The following is a 16,359-nucleotide window of genomic DNA, read 5'->3' as shown; positions in this document are numbered from 1 at the left end:
TATAAAAAAGGAAAACAATAAACTGTTTTCCACTGCATTTTTAAAAATGTAACTATGGATGTGGGGAAGCTCGTAAGAAGCAAATGAAGAACTGCCCGGTCAGAACCCACCCTGAGGCTGTGTCGGCTGTATAACCACCCCCACCAAGGGAAACCAAGTCAGTTACCTTGATGCTTAAATCTGCAGACATTGTGACAGAATATAAAATACCCTCGTTAAAGTAGGCTGTTAAGTCCCAAAGACTGCGGGGACAGAAATAGGGGACAAAATATTCTTCTGAAATGTCACTGTTAATTACTGAAAAGACATCTACTCCCAGAAAGATTTTAGATTGGCAAAGGCCATTGCCAGCCTCAAGCCCTGGTGGGAACTTTTGAGTCTGAATATACCTGGGCGACAAGCCTACTTAAAGAACAGCAATGACTTGGTGAGACCGTTTCAGGAGTTGTGGCAATGACAGACACCCTGGTGGGCATCCCCAGCCAGTAGGCACCCAAGTCAGGGTCAGCAACTGTATGCCGTTTTGACCTCCCTCTCCACTGGATTTGTCCTTCTAACACAGCGCTGACCCCAGCCCTCTATTTCAAAAACCCTTGTGGCTCTTCTCTGTCTAGAAAATCAAGGTCAAACCAAGATGGTTTTGAGGCACATTTGGTTTGATACCATGGTATGTCCTTCATCATCCGGTCTCAGTCCATCTTCCCAGATTCACCTCCAGCCTCCCTCTCCCTCCCCCTGTCCCTGTCTCCTGCCCCAACCCTGTGACTGTGCAGGCATAACGGATCACTAGCCATTTCCCAAGCCCACTGAGCTCTTGTGCCTCCAAGGCCCCACCTGGAATTCTATCCCACCAACTTGCAGGCCCAGTATAAACATCAGGGCCCTGTATGCTTCCCTAAGACGCCCCCACACTTAGTGCTCTTGAGGGGCAGTCTGTACACCCCTCTGCCATAGCATGAACATTGTACCTTGTCGACGTGGCTAAGTCAAAGGCCTGGTTCCCTGGCAAGTCTTCTAGTTCTTGCCTTAGAAGGGCAAAGCACGTTCATTTCTCACTCTGTGCTTAAGCCCTGTGACCAGCAGCGGGTCTCACCCCGAGGCGCTCTGTGAATGTTTGTTGAAATAACACATGTGAGAGACCGTAGCTTAACAGCTCGACATTTCTAACCAATGGGCCAGTAACAGCTACCAGTCTGGATCAATGAGTAGAGACTATAGGTTCTGAGTTCCAAGAAGCAAGAAGACAGCCCCACACATCTGGGTGGCAAGCAAAGGGAGCTGGTGAAATTAGAAGTCAGGAACCACTGCCCACCTAGAGAGCCTGAATTCCAGGGGAGGAAGACTGGGGAGGAGAAGCAGCTGAAGAGCAGAAACGTGCGTTCACCAAGGAGCCACCCGAGCCAAAGCAAGCTGGACTGCAAGGAGTCTGCAGACCGAAACTGGAAAGGGCCCAGTGTTCCTAAACTCGCCCTGTTCCATTGTGAGCACCTGCCAAAGGGAGAAAGGATAGCTTGTGCTAAGTTCAAAGAGGCTGTGAGCGAGTGGCTTAGGTTGAGTGCAAATGTCTTCTTAGAAGTTCCGAAGACTGAAACTCCTGCCAGGGCCGTTCTAGGCAATAAATTGTCTGGTGTCTACAGAAGATAAGACGCAAAACCCTGACCACTTAGGGAAATGCAAACTAAGACGATGAAAACAAACGCCTTCCTGGCTTCCGACCGCGCAGCGCACACTCTCACTCTAGCTGGTCTGCCCCGCTCGGCCGGCGCTCCCCAGACAGCACTGCAGATCTGCATCTGAACACCAGCGAGAGTCAGCTGGCCGGTTTGCTCTGGGCCTTCAGCGCAGAGGAATCCCAAAGGCTTGTAAGTGGGGGAGGGCAGGAAGGGGGAGAGGGCACAGTTGGAAGAGATGGATTTGTGCTCATCAGAGAAAGGAAAGAGGTATCTTCACACATGGATTCAGGAGCACGACCAGGAGCCAGGACACAAGCAAAGGAAGCAGAGAAGAGGCTGGGGAACAACTCTGATTTCAGAAGGCCCTTATAGCACCAGGAAGCCAAGCCTCAAGGAGACCCCACCCTCAGTGACCCACCCGCTCCCTCCCAGGAAGTGGGGCCCATGAGGCGGCCCCCCCCCCCCACACCCCTACAAATAAAACTGAGTAGCAGCCTTCAGAACAGACCCAACCCTTCTGGGTCAGTGATCGCAGCAGGTGACCTGGACTCTGACCCCAGCTATGCCATCAGGCCGCTTCTCCTTGTCCAGAGGATCGTGCTTAAAAATCAGCCAGGCAACCCTAAGAACAAGTCATCAAACTGCTCCCTGGGGCTGCCGAGCCTCTGCGTGATCTTGAGTTTCCAGGAATGACTGTCAGGTGGGCTCAGAGGGGTGGAATAAGGGCAAGGGAGTGGGTAGCCAAGGAAGCCAGTTTCAGACCAACAGGAAGTAAGGGTATCCAAAGGCCACCTGCAGGTTATTCACTACACGAGGCCATCTGGGTCCTGACATCCAGGGTGTCCTCCCAGTGGGGAGAGGAATCTGGCCAGAGAAGAGGCATCTTTTTTGACTCACATAAAGGTGAAAAATGAGCCAGCAGAGATAGAACAGAGAGGCATTTCCAGTTAAGGCTGAGATAGCATTAGAGAACTCTGAGCAGAGATGAGAGCACCACCCTATTTTGTGCTGGGCAGGGCATCCCTGAAGGTGAGGGATATAAGACCAACTGGGACAGAGGTGGTGACATGGGATAGTAGAAGGAGCCCAGGATTCCATCAAATAGGCCTGATCAGCCACTAATCACCTGCGTGATCATGGGCAAGTCACTCCACATCTCTTATCCGCAGCAGTAAAATGGGGATGACGGTGCCTACCTCATATGGCTGTCGCTGGATTAAATGAGATGATAAAGGCAAAGCACCTAGCCCGGGACTTGGCTCCCAGTGGGCACTCTGTAAATGGTGGTTACCATGCCAGCTGCAGTGTCCCAAAGTGGGGAGACACAGAGCCTGCAACCTTGACATGCACGGGTCACAGCAAAGGCAGACGGCCAAACGTGGGCTGAATGCTGTGGAGCCAGCTTTGCATGAAGAACAGTAAACACATTCATTTCTCCAGTGTAAATGAGAGGGGCCATCCCGGGGGCCAGCAGGTATGTGCTGTAATCTCAACCTGAGCAGCCATCCAGGACTCCAGGGGCCTAGGGGAAACCAAATGATATTACCTGTGGGGTACAGTGTTAGCGGGGGCAGGTGCTAAGCAAATGTGAGCTCTCAACCCCTATCCCCTGGGGGACCTCGAACAGTGCCCCCCTGCCCCAGAGGCTGACCCCCAGCAGGTTGAAGCAAGTGGAAGGACTATTTTCTGTAAGTTCTGCTGAATTCATTAATACAACAGCAATATGATTATAATGCAACTTAGATTTGTTGAGCATCTTTTACATGAAAGAGGCAATGGAGGATGCAATTCCTCTTCTATTCTGGATCTCTTGCCCACTCTGAATTTTTATACCACTTTCTATGTACCCACTTACCATATGTCACTTCATATTTTCCTTTATTATAAATATGAAATTGTTTCAAGTATAATAATCATGAGTGAAGAATAATGCATGATTTTCCTTGCATTATAGAAGGTTATTTAGGAGCAAGTCTGTGACCCTCAGTTAACAGAAGGAAAGGGGGATTTGTTCTAGAATTTTTACCCTCCCTTCAAAATATTTAACACTGTGTATTTAAATAGATAAGTTCAGTGTTCAGGTATCAATAATTTATTGAAATTTATTTATGGGTGGTATCCCTTTGAACCATCACTGCAAACATCAGGGTGAGTCATTACTCCTATTTTATACAAAAGGAAACTGAGTCTGCAAGTCATTAAACAACCTGTCCTAGCTATCTGTGTGAACAGATACTATTGTAATATTAACAAATGTTACAGAATGAATGAATGGTAAGCTCTTAAGGAGCTTAAACAGCTGCAATATAGTACAGCTTATAAATACCAAATGACATTCACAAAGGATTACAAGAATGGACTGTTTGAACTAAGAATTTACTGAAAAATGGGGGGAAAATTACTGTTTCCTTCCAAATCCAGGAAGAACACATTTTCAGCAGTTGCACCCAATGAACTGTGTTCCAAACACCAAGGTAAAGGGAAATCTTAGCTAATCGCTGCTGGATCCACATGGTCCACAGGGGACTGAATGTTTCCGTGTAAAAAAGATTCTTGAAGAAATAAAGACAATATCGTGTGACTGGGGGTCAAACCATAAAGAGGAAAAGGAACGCTTTAGGGGCAAGTCCTGACCTTGACCAAGGCCTGCCTGAGGAGGCATCAGCAAGAAAAAGGAGTCAAGGGGAAGGAAAGGAGAAAAACACAGTGGGTAAGAGCAGGGGCTTAGAGCCTGACTCTGGTTCAAATCCCTATTCTGCAAACTGTCAGTTCTGGGACCCAGAGTCCTAAGTGCAGAGTTCTTTTCATATAAAAAAAAGGAACGATTCAGACAAGAGTTTTATACAGAGGGGTCCTTTGAAGTTTAGCTCAGAGCCTTTTGCACTATGCATTCTTTTCCTAGGGCTGCTATATAAACTACCACAAACTTGGTGGCTTGAAACAACAGAAATCTATTCGCTCTCAGTTCTGGACCAGAAGTTCAAAATCAGTATCAATGAGGCGACATGAAGTTGCAAGCAGGGCTGGGCTCCCTCCCTCCAGAGGCCATTTAGGGCTCACCTGTATGTGTCATCTAAAATAATCTCCACACCTCAAGACCCTTAACCACACTGTAAACTCCCTTTTCCCTAATAAGTTAGCATTTACAGGCTCCAGGAATTGGGACCTGCTATCTTTTGGGGGGGGACATCATTCGGCCTACTGTACCACACAGTAAACCCTCAGTAGGCATGAGTTGTGATTTCTCTTGTGACTGTTAATAGTGAGGAGTCAGAAGAACCACATGTCCAGGAAAGGGCGTGAGGATGGCTGAGCAAGTGAGGCCTCAAGAAGCCCTTAAGGGTCTGTGAGCATTTTGCCGTGAGAACCAACAGGGAGGCCACAGCGGTGGCGCCCAAGCCCTGGCACATACAGGTGAATTTCCCAGGCCCACATTATAGGCTCGGAGTGGCAGTGGGAAAAATGGGACATTGGGGTCAGGCATCCCCGCCTTCAGATCCACTCTGCCCCTTATGGAAGCAGGATGCTGGGACTCCCCTACCTCTGCTCAGAGTCCTCAACTGTAAAATAGGGCTGGTTGAGGCTCGAGCAACACATGGCACACATGCAAATGCTGTAAAAATGGTTTTCATCCCCACGACTGAATCCCCAATGTGTGCAGAAAGGATGAATAAAGGAAATGACAATAACTCACGCATAAAGGATGTGTCCCCCTCTCATCCTTACGTGAAGGCATTTCAGGCTGCCACCAGGCGTGCATCCAAGGAGAAGCCCTGGGGGTCCCAGACGCAAAGTTGAGGTCTCCCTTCTGGGACATGCATGTTGTAGTCAGGCTTTTTCCATAGCCCATCATATCTCTTTGCTGGAACCCAGAGTTATGAATGACTTGGAGAGGGTTCAACACAGCATTCTTAGGGCAAATGTGATCTTTGTTCTGATAACTAATGAAATACTTCTGACACTTAATGAAATGCCACAAGAAATGAACAAGGGCTCTTTGGAGCCTTATCTGAGATCAGAGTAACTCAAGCTTAAAATCTGGCTCCAATCTTTCCTAACCTACAGGCAGAAATGTACATACCAGAGGGCCCAGCTCTGCGGAAACTCTCACTGAAAAGGGCCAAGGTTTCTGATTGAGAAACCCAAGTGTACGAAAACACCATTTATCTGGTTAGCTTATCGACAGGTAACTTCTTGTCAGACAATCCTGGGAAATTCTGCTTCAGAAAGCAAACAAACAAAACTTTCCATAGAGGAAGAAAACAAAAAAACACCAAAACATGCAGTGTGCATTTCAAATAGTATACCTACTTTCTGAGCTCACCACCCAGGATCACCATGGAGGTTCTCCAAGAAATGCAGACAAGACCAAAGATTTCCCTTCTCTTTGCCATGTGGTTTCTAACACCCTGTCTGTAACAAGACTCCCTAAGTATCCACTGCGGGTCAGGAAAATGGCATGTGGTTTTGTGAAGTTTAATTAACAGCAAGTTTTCTATCTGACATCATGAAAGGGCCCTACCTCAGCTTCAGGGCTCCCCAGCCCTCAGGGCAGAAATAACATATTGTTTCAGAGTTATTAATGATGAAATGCAAAGAGCCTCCAAGAAAGTGGGCAGGAAAGGAGAAGTTGAAAAACACAAATGATTCCTACCCAGAGGACACAGACCATTCCCTAGGGAGGTGGGAAAGTAAAGCCTGTGCTCTAGGTCTGGTCCTGCCTGCCCTATTTCAAAACAAATGGACCTTTCAAGTAAAACACATATGCCCATGTACACACGTACTCCATACACGTGAGTGCATGTGCAAGCACATGAACAGACACATGCACACACACACACACACATACAAAAAATGCAGAGACACAAGGCTTTACAACCCAAAGATTATCCAATCAATGACAATATAATAATCAAGCCATATTAGAACAGTATCTTATGGTTTTCAAAGTATTTTTATAGCTGTTACTTCATTTTACCCTCTCAATGGGCCTTGTGGTAGACAGAGAACAGATAATTGTCCACATTTTATAGATTAGATTAAGTGATTCCCAAAGGTCATCTGGTTAGCAAATGATGGTTGCTGAGCCAGGATGTGGGGTCTAATGACTCCCAGCCCAGGGCTTTCTTTGAGGTAAGAAATGCAAATGCTTCCAATAGAAATGGGCCGAGGCCCAGGGGGAGACCAACAAGAGAAGGTCAGACGTGTGGACGACTTCTATGAGACCTAAGTCTGAACAGAGGCTATTTGAAGGGTAGCGATTCGGACACATCTAGAAAGAAGAAAAAGCATCACATTCCAGACTGTGTTTTAAAACGTGTCTGGAGGCTGTCTGCTGGCCACCTTCTCCTTCCACTACTCTGACGGCAGGAGAGTGGTCGGAACATTTACAACAGAATTGGGCCTCAATAGCACATCGGTATCTGGCAAAAGGAACAGAGAAATGAGGTGACTTGCCCAAGATTAAAGCATTCATGAGAGATGGGAACCGGGGCCTGGGCTCTGGACCTGGGGCACACAGCTCCTTGCGCCGGTCGCCTTGGGCGGCTATTATCTCTAACTTCATTATCGTCACTGTCCTTGGTTAATCCCGCATGTCCGAAGAACATTAAGGGTAGGGTGGGGAATGTGTGGTTTTTCCTTTTCTTTTCTCTGGGGAACAGTACTGCTGAATTTCCCATAGACAATTACGAGACGTGATGTGAGGAAGTGGCTGGTAAATGGCACAGAAATTGCCAAACGCAAGTACATTATGGTAGGCTGGAGAACGCTCCCCCCGCAACAGGGTGCCCGCGTCCTAATCCCCAGAGCATGTGAATGTTTCCTTATGTGGTGGCAAAGGAACTTCGCGGGTGTGATTAAGGGTCTTGACATGAGGAGATTACCCTGGATTATCTGAGTGGGGTCATGCAATCATAAGGGTCCTCACGAGAGGGAGGGAGGCGGTGGGAGCCAGAGAGGGGCTAAGACAGCAGAAGCAAGAAGGTGCGTGAGGGAGGAAAGGCCTGCGAGCCAGAGAATGCAGGCAGGGTCTAGAAGCAGGGAAGGCAAGGAAACAAAGCCTTGATTTTAGGCTTCTGACGTCTAGAATGTAAGAGAATATATTTGTGCTGTTTCCGGCCACTAAATTTGTGGTGTTGCAGCATCAGTAAGAAACTAGCACACCTATTACAAAGCTAGAGCAGCAATCTTAGCCCCCCAGTCAGTAACCCATGGCTGTGGAGGATTTATGGAGATGGGGGCAGGGACTGGCACAGCCAAACATTTTGAAAATCACGAGAGCATTAAGGAGAGAACTGGACCAAACATCCACTGGAGACATAGTCTTGTTTTAAAATGGTTGGTCATCATGTTTATGGGGGTTGCTGTCTCAAATAATTTCTCGTTCAACCCCCTTAGGACTGCCTGGTAGTCATCCCCTGGGAGGAAGCCTGTGACTTCCCCAGTCTCCCCTGGACACTCCCCCAAATACAAGCCGGTGCTCCAGTCCATCAGACTGCTGAGGATTTCCAGAACACAGCAGGCTCGCTCATGTCTCCAGGTCTCCACCTCTGCCGTCTGCTTGCTGGGGAATGCCTGCCTCGCTCCTGGGCTCTGCTAGAATCCTTCTTCCTCCAAGCTCAGCTCAGTTATCACCTCCTCTGGGAGGCCTTCCCCAAGCCCCATTCCCCACACCCTGAGCATTCCTCCTACGAGCGCCCTGGGCCGTTGGTCTTATAAATGTCAGTTTGCATGTCTTCTTCCCCTAATCCACCAGCTGGAACCCCTTGAGGACAAGGAGACTTTCTTGTCTCTCTGTGTCACCAAACAACTGTCATCCCCCATCCATACCAAGCACTTCATAGCTCATCCCACCTGAGAAATGCAAAGTCATCCTTCAAGGAAGTACCCTGTGCAACGAAGTTACCTTGACCCCATAAGAATGAGCTGCCCCTCCCCGTGCTCCCACAGTCCTCTGCTCATCACACAGATGGAATGCTTATTACACTCCTGCATGGGGGTCATCCCTGGGCTGTTTCCCCATTAGACACCAAGGTCCTTGAAAATCACACCTTCACCTGTGCACCCCTCCTGTGCTCAGCACAGCGCCTGGTTCACAGCAAATACACAAGGAATGTTGACTGAATTAAAATGACAGCACAGTAGAAAATGGTACTATGCAGCTCAGCTCTATTAATTAAGCCTGGGGGTCCAGAGGCAGTTTTTAAAAGCAAATACCTTTTTGTGAAGATTACGCAAGGGCAGCTGTCGACGAGCTGGCGTTCCCCTGGACTTCGCACGTGGACTTTGGAGCTCATGCCGGGATGGTTTCAGTGTTACTATATAAACTATACTAAAGCTTTGGGGTAAAATTCAAGAAAGATGTTGCTGTCATCTCAGAGAGTTATTAGTTTATCAAACTTATCTTAATTGATGAGTGTTAACTTTGAAAAAGACTTTCAAAGAGGCTTTCAAAGCCTTTTAAGGAGGAGCACAGATGGGTTTAAAGCCTGATTCTGTCGCCTTCTTTCTATGTGACCTTGAACTATACATTTTCTCCTTGACCCCTGAGTTTGTCACCCATAAATGGGAACGGTACCACACAAGACTATGATGAAGATGTGGTAAAATGCTGCATGTAAAACACCTGCCAGTGGGCCTGGCATGTGGAAGGCATTCTGCCCCCTTCAGTGAGTGTTTGTGGGTGGCCCCACACTGTGCTAAGCACTTTGTATGAATTATTCAATTCACAGCAACCCAATGAAATGGGGTATCATTACCCCATGGGGGCAAAGTTAAGCCGTGTCAGCAGGACACACAGCTAGTAAGTGGCAGCGCTGGGCAGAGAACCCAGACCTGTCTCCTCCAGGTCTTCACTATCATTCAATTTGCAGCCTCTCAGGATGCGTTAGCTCCTGTTCCCCTGTCATCTGAAGGTCTGGCTAATAGACTGAAAACAAATAAGCAAAATTTTTTCAAAGGGAAAAAAAAACAATAATTGAGAACTGCCCACAAAACTGCTCCTGAGATGTGGGTCTGCATAGCCTGGACAACAGAATCCTGGCTCCAGCCAGACTAGCTCCCAGGAAAAAACTAGCTCTGCTTCTCTGGGAGATTCTTGGAAGCCCACCCTCTGCAACCTCCTGCTGATGCCTGAGGGATGTGACGCACTCCACCCACGGGTCACAGAGGCCATGATTTTCAGATGTGTGACTTTCATGTCCCAGGCTCCTACAACAATCCCCAGCAGATGAAAGTTCTTCATTTGGCAACGTCTGCTGGTGGTGGCGGGGGGAGCGGGGTGGTGGGGGGCATGCCCCACATTGTAAAAATCTCTGAATTGCAGCCATCAAGCATCCCAGTCCCCAGATCCAGTTGGTTCCCTTGTGTAATCATTAGGAAAACTGGCTAATGTAGGTGAGCACAGGAAGCCCTCTGGGAAGGAACTGCCTCCCTGTCTGCAGGCTCCTAGGCAACCAGAGGTGAAAAAGTCCCCTGAAGTCGTTCTCAAACAGGAATGGGCTCTGCTCTCATAGCCTGTCTATTAAACTGGCCCATAGACATTTTCAACAGGTGAATGTTCTGTAAGCTCATGTACATGGACTCAGGCAGCAGGGACCCTCTCTGGGTGCTGTTGTCACTAGACATTGTGGGAATGGGGAGAAATCTGTTCGGTTTACCAAAGGGAAGGTCCTACAGTTACACAGGCTCCTTCCAGCTCCCTCCAGTCTGCAGGTACCCATTTCCCGAAATTGAGGGGCAAGGCTGTCCTGCTGAGAAGTGTCTCCAGTTTCACCAGCGTGAGTGGCTACATGGCAGCATGCCCTGCACTGCAGGACTCCCCTAACACCCTGCCTCACCAGCCCCCGAGCTTTAGCCATCACAAGCACACAGCCCTGGGCATGGAGGGAGGGAGGACTTGGTTGGATGCCATTATGGAATCTGTTGGCCAAGACCTGCAGGCTGGACTCCCCCAGTGCAGAGCCTCCCCAGGCTGCACTGTGTTGGCTAAATGCCAGGAAGATCACCCTTGGTGGGGGGCATTTCCAAGCTGGTCACACCCAGAAAGGGCAGAGGGTGGGGTGCCCAGGCCGTGGGATCCTGGCTGCACCGAAGTTGTGAGGGCGGGACTCTCATGGACTCAACCTCAGTTCCTGCCTCCCTGTCTTCCCAGGTGGCCCCAGTTTTCCGCCTGACCCTTCCTACAGGACCAGAGGTCCAGGTGGAACTCCAACACACTAACACCAGCCCTTAAGCCCCTAGCAGGAGATACAGTCACAATTTATTGAGCACCCACTATGGACCAGGTAACATGAATGTATGATTTCATTAATTACTCAACAATTCCATTGATAGGTGTTATTATTCCTCTCATTTGAAAAATGAAGCCCCTGAGGCTCAGAGAAGTTAAGCTAAATTACCTAAGCTCAGGATCCTTGGGAGAGCTCCAGTAAATACTGACATTATTTCTAAGGCCTTTTGGAATGTGATTTGTAGGGTGTATGTGTATGTTTTAATGAGACAAAGGTCTGAAATGGACTTGAGTCTGAGAGGACGCAAGAAGTTTCCAAATATATGCCAGCTAAGTCAGTTCTATTTATTTTTCAAAGTTGGGTTTAACTCCTACCTGCCCTGTGTAGTCCGCCCTGATGACTTCACCCCTCAAGGATTTCCCATCTTCCTGAATTCTGGGCACACTGAATACTGTTTTCCGGCACATGCAGTATTTTGGGCATTTGCCACTGATCCATGACCACAGTGTCAGGCCTCCAAGGAGAGTGACTGTGGCTTGCAATTTTTTTTTAATCCCTTTGGCACCTTGGACTAGATTCAAATATTTCCCTGGTTAGGAGGGATGCCAGAAAGAGATGCTGTTAATGACTCCATGACATCTTACTATGCTGTAGTGACCACAATGGAGGCGGTGAGGTCTTGATAATATGGGTGAATGCTGAACCACTGCTTTGTGTATGTGAGGCCATCGTAAGATTGTATATCAATGATACTTTAATAAAAAAAAAAGCTGTGCAAAAAAAAAGGAAGAAAGAGAGTTCACTTTTCAGCCTTGACTATCAAATTCCATCCATTTTTCAAGATGTGACTCAAACTACCCTCCCAAAAGCTTTTCTGACCACACCTGTTGGAAGCAATCAGCCTCACTTTCAAAATATCCATTTCAAGAATACCCATTTCAGTGAAAAGAACTTTATGCTGGACTTTGACAGATCTACTTAGAATTCTGGCTCTGTTGCTTCTGAACTCTGTGAGTAAGTTAGAGCCTCAGTTTTCTTGTCTGTAAAATGTGAATGTACTTACTTGCCTCATAGGGTCACATAAACTCTAAATGTTATAATGCATTTGATACAGTGCCTGGACATAGGATATGCTCCAAAACATACATGTCTTTTCTAAGTTTCTAGAGAAGTGGTTTTCAAACTCTGGAGAACATCAGAAGCATTTTAAATGAAGCTACGTAGACCACACCACAGACCTACAAAACCGAATCCCCATCGGACAGGGAGATGACAACGACTGGGCAGATCTACCCTTAACAAGCTTCCTCACCCCACCGCAAGTGATTCTGATATGTGCTCAATGAATCCGGAAAATTCTCCCAGACACTACTTGATTCCCATATTCTTTTCCATGGAACCTTGAAGTTTCAAAGAGGTACTTCCAAACAATGATTCCCACCCTTGGCTATACTGGAATTATATCGATGTGTAAGCATAACCCCTAGTGATTTGGATGTTGGTTCGGGATGTGACCAGGGTGTCAAGATTTCTAAAAGATAGGCAGAGGATTCTAATGGTCAGCCCAGGTTAAAAACCACTGGTCCATTTGGATCTGGACCCTAGGTTTTATAATGACACCTCTGAGGCTTCAACCAGAGCAGCTCAGCTTTTGTCTGTGTGACAAATGGAGCCTCCATCTAAGAATGACTTTGCAGAAAGTATTCTTATGCTTAAAAAAATAGTAGTTTGCAAACAGCTGCTCTAGCCTGTTGGTAAGAGCCTTCAGGCCCCCAACCTGGTTTTTATTCACCACTGTATCTGTCCCAGGGCCTTACAACATAGTAGATGCTTAATAAATATTTGTTGGAAGGATGAATGGTTTTGTTTTATTTGTTAACTGGCTCCAATTAAGTTTTCAGTTGCCTAGCATAACAACCTCACAGTTCCTTAAACATCCAAGCTCTAACAGCCTTTGCTTCAAACCTCAAACCTGAAACAGAGAGCAGAGCAAACAGCCATCCAGAGAACATGCTGACATTTCTTCTGGGGTCACATATACTATGCAAGTTCTTAATGACTGATAAATATAAACAAACGTGATTTTTGTCAGCCAGGAAGAGCATGACATTTGTCGGCAGCATAGGCCTCCCAGGCTAATATTTAGATTGTTTCATCTGAAACTGTCAACTTACAAGAGCATGATAAAAACTTGGAGGAACTTTATAGTAAACAATAACTGGCCCCTTGTCAATAAGTTGGAAGAAAAAAATTTCCTGCTGCCAAAACACACGGGCCGGAATGCTTGCAGCCCAGGCCTGAAGCCAACTAGAGCCTGTTCCCTGGAGAGCTCTTCCAGGTTCTTAGCCACAGAGGCTGAAGCAGAGGTCCCTGAGTATACAGGGGTCTGGGACTAGGCAGCACCTTCAAATCTCAGCTTTTCCATGGCCCTAGGACTCTGGGTAGTCGTTTTACCTCATAGGCCTCAGATTCTTCGTGTGTAACATCTACTTCCTCAGGTCCTTAGAGCATGTTCTGCCCAGATTCCAGTCCTAACTCTTCACATCCTAGCTGTGTGGTCCCGGGCAGAATACTCTACTTCTCTGGGCTTCTGTTTCCTCACTTCTAAAACGGGGATGATGTTAGCATCTATCTCATAAAATGGTCAGTGTAAAGTGAAAAGAACAGTGCCTGGCATAGAGCAGGCATTCAATAAACCTTAGCTATTATAAATCTGCAATACTAAAACCAAGAAGTTTGAAAACCGAGTTTTTATATTTCCTTTTCTTTTTACGTTTTTGTCAACTTGGTGTTCAAACTCATAGGACAGCAGACCTGACCTTAGCAGACATAAAGATATTTATTTATGGTCTTTTTTTTTTAATCCTACTTGATGTGAACATTCTTATGGTTCACCCTCAGGAACAATAATATGCTTGATTATGGGATGCTGCCCCACACCACAGAAGGAATGCCATTAATATGGGAAATAGGCCCTGAACTACTTTTCTAAATCTGTGCAGTGCTGAATTTTATAGTGAACTGGCCATCAGCATTTCAGATAAGGAAAAGGGGAGCTGTGTTATTATGGGGTTGTGATTGGCTGAAAGGAGATAACATTCAAGCCTCAAACTTTGGCAGTAGCAGGCCCTCGGTTGCACAGTGACACTAGAGGCTACCTGGGTTTCTACACAGGAAGAGAGAAGAAAGCGTCCTTCCCCAGCTGCTCACTCTCTTATTCTCCCACTGACAGGCTGTGCCAGGCCTCAGAGTGCACACTTCTTCACTTCTTTCTACGCGCATTTGGTTCATCCTTCAGAATTCAGTTGAAGCTCTTTCTCCGTGAAATGGTCCTCTTTTTCCAAACTTCTACTGACCAGAGCTTGAAGAGCATGTGGCTGGAAGGGCGTATGATTTGCATCTCTTCTCCTGCTCCAGGTGGCTGGCAGGGACAGCCTACAGCTCTGGGCTGAGGACTCTCACGCAGCATCTAGCCACAGTGGGAAGGGATGGCCATCAAAGCTGATGAGGCACTGCAAGGGCCCAGAGGGTTAGGCGGCCCACCTGACATGCCCCTGCCCTGCCTAGGTGGCCATTAATTTAGTTTGACAATGAAATGATACATGTGTTAAGCATAGAGAGCATATCTTACGCTTTTTGTTCTTCTTGTCAATGTTTGCATCTTGTTAATACTTTTGTATTAATATTCTCTCAGAAACTGTCAAGGACCTGGGGCACCCAACAAAGACCGAATGAATGCTGGCTAATCTGTAAATATCTGTAGATTAATTCACTGGCAATCTGTTCTCAGCTCCTGTAGTTCTATCTTTCCCATGGGCACTGCCTAGTTTGGCATATTTACACTAGCCTGGCCATGGGAGGCTTTTTTAGAGCTATATAACTATTTTGATGCCATTATGCAATTTCTAGAACTTACATTTTATTAAAACTGTAAAAAGAGTCTAGGTCCTTAATTAGACATATCCTCAAAGCAGTGTGTTCACTCAAAATTCTTTGAGGAACCTTCTAGAAAAGTTCCATAAAATCCTGAAACCTACAGCCTCAGATCATCTAAGACTCAGAATTCAACTCCTCCAAGGATCCAGAACTCTTTATGGGCACTTGGATTAGAAGACTCCTTGCGTCCCCAGCTCAGATCCACACGGCCTGTGTCCAGGCCTCTCTCTTGCCCTCTGCACCAGGAGAGCCCTGGAACCAAGATCTTGGCACTCTGGGACCCCTCCTCCACCCCCCCACAGGGCTCCCCTAAGGTTGACGCCTAAGGGCCTCCTCAGGACCACAGGAAGGCGTGCGTTGTGCGGGTTGGGGTGGCCAGACACATGCTCAATGCTTTAAAAGGCTGCAAAATGAATCCAAAGATGAAAGGCAACACGTGGAGCCAAGAATTCCTCCCCACCTGGCAGAAGCAAAGCATTAACCGTGCAATCTGTCCTGCAGGACAGCGCACATGGCCCGTCCAGGCAGGGACAGGAATGGGGACAGGGATGGGCAGGCGGGGTCCCAGAGGCTGTGTACCTTCTTTCTGCTGTGGGTTCGCGGCCGCGGGCCAGTGGGTTCCGGCTGCCCCGCAGCACCGGGCCCTGGCGGCGGGCGTCGAGGCCCGCGGTGGCGCGCGGCTGCTCGCGGCTCCGGTGCAGGGGCACCGACGTGCGCACGGCGGACACCACGTGGCCTGCGAAGGCACGTGCGGGGGCTCCGGGCTGCCGGCTCCCGCGACTGCGGTATGAGCCCGGCAGGCAGGGCCGCGTCTGCTCCATCACGCCGCCGCTGCAGCTGCGCGAGCAGGCGGACCAGGGCCCCCAGGCGCCCCACACGCCCGGGGCGCCGCCGCCGTCCTCCGGGCCGCCCTGGGCCGCCGCCATCCGCTGCGGGACCTGCAGAGACAGAGGCCGGTTAGGGGACCCGAACACCCATTCCTGCTTCACTCTCAAAGGCGTTGGATAACGTGAAAGCCTTCTCCGTTAGGCGTTAGTAGGCACAGGGTCACGGGGTCTTAGAACAAAATGAATATAGTCCAGCTTGAGTTATATTTGTGTTTATACCAAAGCACTCATAAATATAATTTTATTTTTTTAAACGGAGGAACAGACATAAAGGCAAAAGTGCCTCGGGCCCACAAAAGTCAAAATGCAGTCCTTCGTTTGGGTGCCTTGGCCTTAGAGAGCTCAGCACGGTGCCCTCACCTCTTTACCCTCCGGTTTAGAGCCTCAGGATTCAGGCCGGAGCGACTGGGCTTCCCTTTAACTGCTGCGGAGACCACGCGTCCCAGGCCTCCATGCGGGATAGGCCATGGGACACCACAGTCTAGAGGCCCTGCTCTAGAGCCAGACGCCTCGGGTCACATCCCTGCCACCACTTCCAGCAGTGTGACTGGGAAGTTCCTGAACCTCTCTGAGCCTCACTGTGTCCTGGAGAAGGATGGCACTTCCTCATGGGGATGTAAGATGTAAGTG

At 48.1% G+C, this 16,359-nt stretch overlaps 1 protein-coding gene across 2 annotated transcripts in view; it reads right to left on the bottom strand.

Annotated features, from left to right (window-relative positions):
* Positions 1–16,359, bottom strand: part of THSD4 (thrombospondin type 1 domain containing 4) — a 538,324-nt gene that overhangs the window by 439,772 nt on the left and 82,193 nt on the right. For both annotated transcript variants that reach the window (XR_008992663.1, XM_036907842.2), the window contains exon 4: positions 15,422–15,780. Coding sequence is in view for 1 of the 2 variants with exons in the window: in XM_036907842.2 (XP_036763737.2) it covers positions 15,422–15,780 (359 nt within the window). In the remaining variant the exon portion in view is untranslated. The remainder of the gene's footprint in view (positions 1–15,421; positions 15,781–16,359) is intronic.

The sequence above is a fragment of the Manis pentadactyla genome, chromosome 11, assembly GCF_030020395.1.
Source record: "Manis pentadactyla isolate mManPen7 chromosome 11, mManPen7.hap1, whole genome shotgun sequence".
Lineage (NCBI taxonomy): Eukaryota > Metazoa > Chordata > Mammalia > Pholidota > Manidae > Manis > Manis pentadactyla.
Note: the sequence above shows the minus strand (reverse complement) of the source record. Positions and strands in the feature narration are given on the sequence as shown.